The sequence below is a fragment of the Pteropus medius genome, unplaced genomic scaffold, assembly GCF_902729225.1.
Source record: "Pteropus medius unplaced genomic scaffold, Ma_sr-lr_union100, whole genome shotgun sequence".
NCBI lineage: Eukaryota > Metazoa > Chordata > Mammalia > Chiroptera > Pteropodidae > Pteropus > Pteropus medius.
Genome location: NW_024346150.1, coordinates 750,687 through 761,374, shown reverse-complemented (window position 1 = coordinate 761,374; position 10,688 = coordinate 750,687). Strand labels below are relative to the sequence as shown.

At 46.0% G+C, this 10,688-nt stretch overlaps 1 protein-coding gene across 1 annotated transcript; it reads right to left on the bottom strand.

Moving 5' to 3' along the window:
* Positions 1–3,019: 3,019 nt before the first annotated feature.
* Positions 3,020–9,178, bottom strand: LOC120612974 (protein FAM205A-like). Its single transcript, XM_039875694.1, has 4 exons — positions 9,035–9,178; positions 8,365–8,410; positions 7,785–7,854; positions 3,020–6,785 (listed from the first exon to the last, which is right to left on the bottom strand). The coding sequence occupies exons 1-4, from the start codon at positions 9,176–9,178 to the stop codon at positions 3,056–3,058; spliced, it is 3,990 nt and encodes a 1,329-aa protein (XP_039731628.1). The 3' UTR covers positions 3,020–3,055.
* Between the last annotated feature and the right edge of the window lie 1,510 nt (positions 9,179–10,688).

Genomic DNA, 10,688 nt, shown 5'->3' with positions numbered 1-10,688 from the left:
GACATTGCTGCAGCATTTTGCCCTTTGCTCTCCTGCATCACTGATTTATTCCTCTTGACTATTTTTCATCCAACATGCTATATAGCCTATGTTTATTTTTTATGATTTTTATTTAATGTGAACTATGATATCAAATGTGTATATCAATCTAATAATAAAAATAATATTATTACTCGTTTACATTATATTGCACATATATCGTTTTATAATTTTATTAAAGTAATTAATGGCTTTATTTAAATTTATTTAACACCTATTTATTTTTCCCTTTTAATTTTTTTTAACTTTCCAATTCCAGTTGACATACAATACTGTATGTTTCAGGTGTACAACATAGTGATCAGACATTTATATAACTTACGAAGTGTTCACTCTGATAAATCTAGTACTCATCTGACATCATACATGGTTTGTATCTCCTACATATAAAAAATCCTTGGTGCTGTTTCTCCATTTTTCTGCAGTTGTGTGGAGCAAAACTCCTTGAAGCAGTTACCATTCTCTCTGGAATCTACTCCAGTCATGCCTTACTTCCACCACTCATCTGAGTCTTTTCTTTTCAAAGTCATGAATGATTTCTAAGCTGCTAGATCTAATAATCGACTCCAAGTCCTCATCTTTCTTGGCTGATTGGCAACTTTTCATGCAGTTGCTCAATTTCTTCTTGCAATGCTTTCTTCTCCTGGCTTCCAGTGTACCACACTCTCCTGTCTTTCCTCCTACCTCACCGGCTGCTACTACTCAGTCTCTGCTTCTTGTTCCTACTTTTTTCCTCCAATTTCTTAATGTTAGAGTGTCCCAGAGCCTGGTCTTTAGATTTAGCCTTCATTTATATTTATTCCTTTGTGATCTTATCCAGTCTCATGGTTTTATATCTATCTATCTATCTATCTATCTATCTATCTATCTATCTATCTATCTATCTATCTATCTATCTATATCTATCTATTTACCTACCTACCTACCTATCATCTACCTACCTACCTATATACTTATCTACCATCTAGCTGTGAATCAATCATCTATAGCCAGGACCCTCCCTGTGGACCATCAGGCGTCTGTGTTCAGAACACTGTTGGAGGTATGATCTGAGGAAGAACTTGGGAGGTTAGTTATGATGCTACTGCAGTAATTATAGCAACAGACAGAGAGAAAAGTGGTCATGTTTTGAATTTATTTTGAAGGTAGAGACAACAGGTTTACTGATGGATTATATGTGGACTGTTGGGGAAAAAAAGTCAAGGATGACACCAATGTTTTGTCCTGAAGAAATGGAAAGATTGAGTTGCTTTTGACTGATATGGTGAATACTATGATTGGAGCATGTTTTGCATGTGTGATTGAATGATGGTGGTGGGTGGGAAATTAAGAGTTCAGTTTTCTATTTTGAGATGAATATTGGACATCCAAGTATATATGTTGATTAGATTGTTTGGATATATGAAATTGTATATCCCATGAGATCATGGGTTCTACCATGCAAGTCCTGGGTCATGTTCATTGTTGTTTTGCTATAGTACTTTGCATATAGTAAGTACTCAAATATTTTAATTATTGTTAAGATGCTCCTCAAGGTCATTTTTATTGTAATCCTTCTAGGATCTTCATCACTGGAGTACTTCCTCCTGTGGCAAGATCCCCCATTTCATGGTGCTAATCATACTAATGTAATGATTTGTCTACCTCCCCATCCTAGACTTTCAATTCAAGTACTATTAAGGTATTACCATGTGCCAGCCATTATCCTAAGCCCCGGGCATATGAGACAGTATTGTAATTATTCAAGCAAGAATGAATGAAAACTAAATACAAGCAGAGGTAGTAAAAATAGAGGAAGGGCAAAGTTGAGAAATAATGGATTAGAACCCAGTGACTAACTTTATGTTTGGGCTGAAGAAAAACATGGATGTATAGTTATACCATTCCCTGACATTGAGAAGCAGTTCAGTGGGGTGAAGTTTGAGTGTTCAGATTTGGAATTAATTTGCATTACCTTTGGAAAACAACTCATTGCACTTCATAACACTATAGGTAAAAACCTAAACTCAGAGTTTATTCATCAACCTATCCTAAAAGCACTTGGACATTGGATTGGCTTCCTGATGGTGGTGGTGATAGATGAAAATCAAAGGCTTTGCTCCCTTACCTGCTCTGGTCAGACACATGACAGTTTCTGTTTCAAATACTCAGAACTCTGTCTATATGCTCCCATCCCTGCTCCTTCCTTCTTGCACTAGGGGGTGCAGGTCGAGCCCCTATCCAAGCCAAGTCCTACTGTGATGGTCATTTCTGGACTCACTCATTCCCTGTAGCTAATAGGCACTGGAGGCAGAGTACAGGCAAGAGCTACAGCACCCTTCCAGATGAGTTCTCCAGAAAGATCTAACTAATAACCAACAGAGAACAGAGAGGGGAAGATTCTGTCATTTGCTTTTGACATTCTGTTACATTACTTATGTGCTTTTGATAAATACAATGTACCTCCTCAAGGCTGGAGCACTCCTCTATAAGGCTCCTCTCTGGATGTGGCTGTATACAGAAGTCATCAATGAATTTTGCCTGTGGGATACCTGGCCATTCTTCCTTGTCAGTACTATTCTCACATCCACATTGTTCCTCTGGTCCCAAGGACACCCTGGGAAGCCATGATAGAATTCAAGTCTGACTTTTACCTTCAACTGATCTTAGACAAAGGCCATCTTTCTCTGCTTAAGTCCCTTTATCCACTGTTCAGGGGAGGGCTTGGAGGAGCTGTGTGGAATGCTGACCAGCCTTAAGGGTGAGTTAAAGTTCCTTCCCTAGATAGGAAGGACATTTTAACATCCCTCTTGCCTTCCCTTAACACACCACAGTGCAGAGAAGGAGCAGACAGACAACTCTGCTTAGAGATATAGATTGTATTTTGGGTGGCGTTCTGACCCACCTGCACATTAATGAAAATAACAGTAGCAGCCCTCTTCAAGGGATGCAGAGGCTGGGGAGCCTACAAAGTCTTTTGATTGTGCTGGGTCTTCTTGAACACACTAACATTTCCCTCTGAGGTGAGCGTTGAAATTTAGGGTGGATTTCCTGGATGGGTGGCACAAGCCACTCGAGGACAGTGCCGAGGACAGTGACGGTGGTGGCCCAATACTGAGGCAAAGTGGAATTGATGGGAGATAGAGCGGTGCCGGAGCTTACTGCCTGGGGAATGGGGACCATCTGAGATGGCCAGGCCCACCTGCTTCTCAGTAGGGGGAGACTGGGCCTTGGGGTCACCTCTTGTCTTCTCTGCCTTAGTTCGTCCCATGGGACTTTTGGCTGTAGCTAGCCTCTTTTCTACATTTTCTTTTCTGGTATTGGCCACTTTCTCAGCTGTCAAGAACATGGATTCCTTGTGCACTTTGCCTTTTGTCTTGACATTAATACATGGCAGAAAGGTTTTCATTTTATTTTTCAAGTTTGAATCTGGAAGGCCGGGCCTCTTGTGAGTATGAGCTGGCATCGGCTGCCTCTGCAAAACCTTCCCTTGCAAAGTCTGGCCCTGCAATGGCTTATGATAGATGAGATGACCCAGGAAAGGCTGACCCTGTGATGCCTGTGGCCCCGCAGGCTGGGCGTTCTCAGGAACCTTTGCTGGTTTAAGGATGCCACTGAGTCTAGTTTGACTGTCTTGTAGGTCATTCTCCTCGGATTCCTTTCCTCCTGGAGGTAGCTCTGAGAGCTGAAGCTGAGAGCAATACTGGAGACTATGTTGACAGGGAGCACCAAGATGAAAGATGTGTTTTCGTCGCCTGGGGTTGTGAGGCGTCCTGCTCAGAAGCATCCCTTCTGGCCTCTGGACTTCAGCAGGGCGGCTTTCTTCTCTTGTTGAGGAAAGCACAAACCCTGCATCTCCTTCTCCAAGGTTCCCTACTGACTTGGGTTTCCCTGGGTCCTCTTTCTTTTCTGTCAGTGTGGGGACTTGGGCTGAGCCAGGGCTGTGGGGTTCAGTGCTCCCGGGCTCCTCCAGACCGGGGTTGTTGACACTGGCCTCTAGCTGAACGCAATACACCTGGGCCTCTGTCGTGTCCCCACTGGGTTGTGAGATATTGGGGGACCAGTGAGCAGAACCATTGGATGCTGCTCTGGAACTAGATTGCTTCTGGTTTTGTTGCACTGCCTTTAACTCAATGGCCAGCTGTTGTTTAAGATGGAGCCATTCTGGATCTGGGGCAAGAGGAGTGTCTGGTGGGATGGGGAGCTCCTGGAGCAATGTTTTTCCTTGGTTGTTCGGACTCCCAAGAGACTCCTGTGTGGATGTGTTCTCTGGGATTGCTACGGTTTGTTCCCTGGACTCCCTTGCCTTTATGGGAATTCCCCATTGTATCTCTAGGATCTTCTTTCTCAGGTGGAAATTTAATTTGGCCAAGATAGCTTTCTTAAGTGAGTAGGGGCTGGCAGGCTCAGTCTCGCTTTTTGGAGGCTCCATTTTTGGAGACTCGGTCATTCCCTCCACCTGCTCTTCAGCCTGGGACTCATCTGCAGTGTCTGCACAAGCCTCGTTGGCATCTTGAGAGCATGGCTCAGAACTTAGACACTGCTCTTCACTTGAGATCATCTGAGTCAGAGGTTCTGTTAGGATTTTGACAGGCTCAGGCACCACCTCTGTGATTATAGGTTGGGTAGTGGTTGCCAGGGCCATGGCCTTGGAGAGAGCCACATAATAAAGAGCAGGGAGCCCTGACAAGAAGGCCAGATACTTGTGCCGTAAAGTCGTCTCCAGTTTCTCAATGGCTTCCTCGGACAGGGCTTGGGGCAGCTTAGGATGTTCAATGACAGCATCCGGTGAGGACTGTTGCTGCTGACCGGGGGCTGGTGGCATCCAAGGCATAACTTTCTGTTGTTGGTCAGGATCAGTTGCTGCCTGTAGCTCCAGGTTCTTGCTTTCTGGGATGCGGGTCGGAGGAACCTCTTCTAGACTCCCAGGAATTATGCATGCCCAAGACCTATAAACATGGGCAGGGACCTTGCCCTTGTGGATCTGTCCACACTTGGAGGTGATGTGGTTCTGTAGTTTTGCCTTAGCTTGATCAAACAAGCATGGCATGGGGACTGACACTGGGTCCTCAAAGGCTGAGAAAGGGTCACCAGCACCAGTGGCTTCTAGGGCTGAGGATTGGGCAACACTCATATTGGCTAGGGCTGCACTGCTCCAGGGCAGAGTCTGCTGGTGAGCAGGCGACAGAAGCAACTGGAAAGACTGCTGGCTTTTCTGGGGTAGGCCCCAGCGATGATGAATCAACTGCCTCTGGAGGTGGAATTCCAGCAGCCTCCGGGCATGCTCCGGGAAGAAGAGTAGTTCCCTTGTGAGGACAGAGATGGGCCTCCCTGGCCAGGAAGTTTTCACAGTCTCAAGAGACTGGGATTCGTCACAAGGCTCATACTGCACGGGGCTCTGGGTGTACTGAGATCTCTGAAAAACAGCTGGCAAACCCCACTGAAGCTGGAGCTGCCTCTGTAGCAGGTGCCATTCCAAGGCTTCACACTCGGCCAGAGTCAGAAATGGGACATTGATCTGAGCTCCTTGCTGGTCAGATGGAGTGACCCAATTTGGGGAGGACTGGGAAGAGGGGGAGGCTGACTGAGGTGGAGTTTTAGGCAGCAGAGGGAGGAAAGAGAGCTCCTTGAAGAGAAAAGGGTCCTTCAAGGGGAGCTTGGACATGCTCCCGTTGCTGGAGAGGCCTTGAGAGCCCAAGGAAGTGTCAACGAGGGACTCACTGTGCAGAGAAGGGAGTCCACAGAATAACTGGCTATATTTCTGCTGCAAATGGCCCACTGAGTCATTAGCCTGTTGCCCAGAATGTGGAGAGAGGCCACTTAAGTCTTTAAGGGCTGGAGAGGGCGAGGCTAGAGCCACATGGTTTGGGGTTGGCTGGTAGTAGTGTGTTTGTATTTGGTCCATAGTGGACCATTCAGAAACCCAGAATGTCTGGGTAGCCTGGCCAGCCATACATGATCCCCAAGTCTGGTAGGAAATGGTCCCAAGTTTGTTTACAGAGCACTCAGAAGTATCATTCTGGATGAAAGAAACTGGCTGGTTATTTACAGGTTGATACAACAATGGTGGATTTGGCATAAGCTGCCTCAGGGACTCTTCCACACGTCTGGGCAGCCCCCACCTCTGGAAATGCATCCATTTTTTTACATGTACCTCAAGAAGCCTCAGTACTTCAGGACTGAGGAATGACATGTGGGCAGGGATGACAGCGACCACAGGCAAGGCCATAGGCTGTGTCGGGGTAGTGCTTTCTTGGTTCTGGGTCAGCAGAGAGACCTGGGAATTTAAAGGCTGCTGACCTTGGTTCCCATAGAGAAGGTTGAGGTTGTGCTGCATCAGCTCCTCCTGGTTCACTGGAATCCTAGTCCCCTCCAACCCTGAAGAAGACATAGTCTCTGGGCCCCTGGGCATCTCTGGCACTTGAAATGCCTGTCCTAGCTGGAGGTGTTCAGCCCAGTAATCTTGGTTGCTGATGGAATCAGCTTTGTGAGCAGCTGTCTTGGTTAAAGATTTTTGACCGACGCATTGTGTCACTGTGGGGGTTGCATTTGGAAGTGAAAGCCCTTGGGAGTATGTGGAATGATGCTCTGAACTCTGCTCAAAAGACAAAGTACCCTGTGGTTGCCCAAGTGATGTGGGAGAGATCAGGGTATTCACACCCAGCAGCAAACGCTGGATCTCCAGAGTCATGGCATTGCAGATTTGGCAGCAGGTATCTGCACAAAGGAGATTCCGCACACTTCCCTCCTGAGGAAGCCAGTCCTGGCTGGGAGAGGAAACATGGCAACAGTTAATGATGGAATGACAAGTGCCTCTTTGGAAGTGTGTTTCCTGGAGATGGCCCTGCCCTCTCCTAGTCCTGTAAGCCCCGGGGTCTGCATCTCCTAGGTGTTTACTTCTCTACTTTTTTCCTAGAAAAATGCCATTTGGCAATTTGTGATGGTGCTGGCTGAAGGTCTGGGGCTTGTTGGGCAAGGTATCAGACAATCCATGGGAGCACAGGGACATTGGAGACTGGGAGGTGGTGTGAGTCCTCTGTTGGCCTCTGTTGAGAAGCTAAACCAGGAGACGAGAACAAGGATGGGGAGCCAATGGCTGGCTGATGGGGCATCACCAGGGTCATCACCAGGTTGAACCTAGAGTCTGGCTCGTTTGGGGCTAAGAAGGCTATAGTCTGGTAGGTAGTGTTTCCAAACTGGAAAATGAGGTCCTTGTGGGAACTCTGCTTTCTTGGGACTATGAAGAGTACATAGCATATCTTGGGAGACAAGCCCATTCTCTAGAGTTTTTATGAAGAGGATAAACTCCTGGCTTAGGGCTGTCCCATGAACTGGCCTCTCTAAAGACAGAACAAGAGGAGGTAATGTCAACAGGGTCCAGGGCCTGTCCTTGAAAGGGTGTGGCTGTAAAGAGACTATGACAATGGTGACTTATTGATGCACATATTTATCCATTCTCCTGCCTGCATAACTTGTCTTGTGGCTGAGTGCAAACCCACAGAGAGTGTTTAATGAATTATGCAACAGTCAGATCCTGAACTGCAGGAGCACTGTGAGCCTAGCTCAGAGCAGAACTGGGAGACTCCTCTCACTTGAGACATCTGAACCCCCCTCTGTCCTGGCACCCTCTCAACCAGTGCTCCAGCCTCCACTGTGTCTGGCTCCCTCCCAGCCGTTATCCCTCTCTTCATCCCTGCCCCAGGGCAAGCACAGAAATCATCACAGGCCAGGCCAGAGTTGGGAGACTAGGAAGAGCAAGAGATCACCTTTTCATGATAGAGAGCAGCTCCCATGGCTTCTCAGCTTCTTTCTGAGAAAGTCTTGAAAGTCCCCTAGCTGAGAAACCAGGAGACAGTGTTATGTGGAACAGGAGAGGCTTCACGGATATCCTATAGACAGCTGAAGGTCTTTGAATGAGAAGACACTGAAAACCCCAATAGTCAATGTTCTAAGGCATGGTACAACTTATCCAGTTACCATGTGTATGTCCCTGAGCTAATTCTATCAGACCTTCACAACCAAAGTGACTGAGGCAGGATCTTCAGATGCCCATTTCATGGATAAAAGACAGAGATGAAGTGACAACCACAGGGTCATAAAACTAGTAGATGACATCTGCCCTTCTTCTTCATTCTATTCCCTGGGGTATGGTGGAGAATTTTGAAACATTCCCAGGCTCAGATTTCCCACTCAAAGAAATCTTCTGGGAGGATTTGTTAACTTGGGGAATGGGAGTGTTTGGTGATTAGAGCACCTGGCTCCTGACAATGGGGGTCAAAGGGGGACTGGATCTATGGTAATCTCACTCGTAATGGATGGAAGTCAGAGAAAGGACTGGGACTTTACCTTTTGTTGTTGCATTTCTAGCCCATTGTTTGACTCTCCGGTGGCGCTAAAGAGAAAAAAGTTGAGTGTGAATCGCGGTCACCATTTTCTTGTTTATGTCCAAAATGAAAGAAAACCAATACACATTCTGATTTTTTTTCTATATATGTCTCTATTTTATACACTTACCTATATTTGCTTCCCCTATTCCACCTTTTTCATCCCATCATTTAATTTTTCTACTTATTTCTCACTTCTAGGCTCTCTCTATTCTATACCTCCTGTCCTCTTTCCCAGGACAAGTATTTGAGGGGGCTTATCATGACACAGGAGGGATAGTGGGATAGATTAAATGGCGATTAATCCTAAAAGCCCAAGGCCTTTTGCCTACTAAGTCCATCAACCAGAAGATTCCCCCATATTGGGAGATCTCTTCTGAGATGGTGAGGTAGATTCCATTTCATCTAGGTCTCAGCCCAAGGTAGATAGAGACGCTCTTGATTTTTCAATTAAAATACATGGCAGAGGTGGGCTGGTAAGGAATCATTTCTAGGATCTGAGAAGTATCATATCAGAATGACTGAATGTATGGTGTAAAAATTGGCAGGGAGGGTAAAAAGAGAGGCTCTGAGGTCTTAAAAAATTTTTATGAGGCTTAATTAGTTCAATCACGGTGTTAATGTTTCCCTACCCGGCAGCAGCTCGTTTTAGGTTCCAGCCTTAATCCATCATAACTCCTTTTTGCTTGCCAGATAATTAGGATAATAATGAAGATGGTGCCATAGTTATATAAGAAGTATCCAACATTCCACAGAATAAAAATAGGGCTCAACATGGTCTAAATCTCATTAGCATGAGGAGACCAGCCATTCCCATATTTAGCCGTTCATGGATCTTGGTGCTTAATTGCTGCCAACCTCTATGCCTTGTCATCTCCGCCTCACAGACAATGGAACCAGGCCATCAGACTGCATCACAAAGCCCTTCTGTTTCACAAGGTGGGTGTAGCGTCAAAGAGTTTGATCTGTCTTAGGGAAGCTTATGTGGCGATTCCGTCTGTAGGTGAGGATGTCTGGTTGTCTGTAAGGGTTACAGAGCCAAAGACTAAAGGTGCCCATTCACAGGCAGTGTCTATGCTTTCACTTTGTCTTCACTCTCCATACCCTACACCAGCCTGATGGCTTGGCTGTCTCTTTCATGACAACTGTCTGGTCACTCATCCCTAGAAAATAGAGTGTTTAGGAACACAGGGTGCCTTTTGAGGAAGAGGGTCGAAAGACTCTCTACCAACTCTTCCACCTGTACTGGAAATGTATCTGAAAGGCACACACAAGCTGAGGGAGGGCAGAGTCTTGTTGTAGCTGGGAAATGGAGAGCTTTGATGCTATAGGCAATGGTGATTGGAAATCAGAGGAGCATGAAGGGGATCATGGCCGATGTGGTGGGGAGATGCTAAGGCGGTAGTATCTTTACATTTAAATATGTTTGGGAAGGGAGTGGCTCCATATTGTAGTGGTTAGCACGTCTGTTTTGCATGCAGAAGGTCCTGGGCTCGTGCCCCAGGTGGAGCCACGGACCATACTCCGCACGTGCCAGGCCCCACAAGCTGCCAGCGTGTGGGTGGGGATGCCCCGCCTTCAGAGATCCAGTTCTTAAGGGGAAATGGCAACATCCATTTGTCAGGGGTGAAGTGGGGGGCGGGAAATCAAAGAGGGGGAAACTATGTGGAGGAAGGAAAGCCTCCATTGTATCTGGTGGGAAGAGATTTTAAACATTGCCTTTCATGGAGTCACATGAATCTGGCTCACTTCTGGAGCACTATCCAAAGTTTTTGTGTTATAGAGCTGCCTCTCCCCATCTGAGAGCATTCTGCTTGCTCAGGGAAATGACTTCCTATAGAGATGGGTCAACTTCTAATTAAGGGTCACAAACTAATTGCTGCTCATATACCTACATATCTTCTCTGGATATATGCTCTTTACCTTTGGAGTTTTTATTTTTAAAACCTGATTTTGGTAACTTTTAGGCAGGACATTTTTTTTCAATTGTTCCCAGGATCTATCACTCCTATACCTTGACTGTTGATTTAGACATTTTGTTACTTGCTTGGCCTCTGCGGATATTGTGATATGACTTCAATATCCTAGGATTTCTGAATTTCCTTGAGAGAGTTTTACTCTGGTGATAGTGCTCTAACAGCCTAAATCCTTAGGCTAAAAATATCTTAAGCAGTTATTTTGGTCTGTCCTCGAGCATCTAGGCCTCCACTCAGCTGGCATGGTGAGCCCTCAATCTGCGCTCATCCCCAAGCTGGACAGTGTCAAGGGTACAAAAACATTTGAGTC

Excerpts from the sequence above, each read along its gene's own strand:
- LOC120612974 (XM_039875694.1), bottom strand. The coding sequence starts at position 9,178 with ATGTTGAGCCCTATTTTTATTCTGTGGAATGTTGGATACTTCTTATAT. Across the intron at positions 8,411-9,034 it reads CTAAAACGAGCTGCTGCCGG|CGCCACCGGAGAGTCAAACA; the intron begins GTAGGGAAACAT and ends TTTTCTCTTTAG. Across the intron at positions 7,855-8,364 it reads TAGAAATGCAACAACAAAAG|CTAGGGGACTTTCAAGACTT; the intron begins GTAAAGTCCCAG and ends CTGGTTTCTCAG.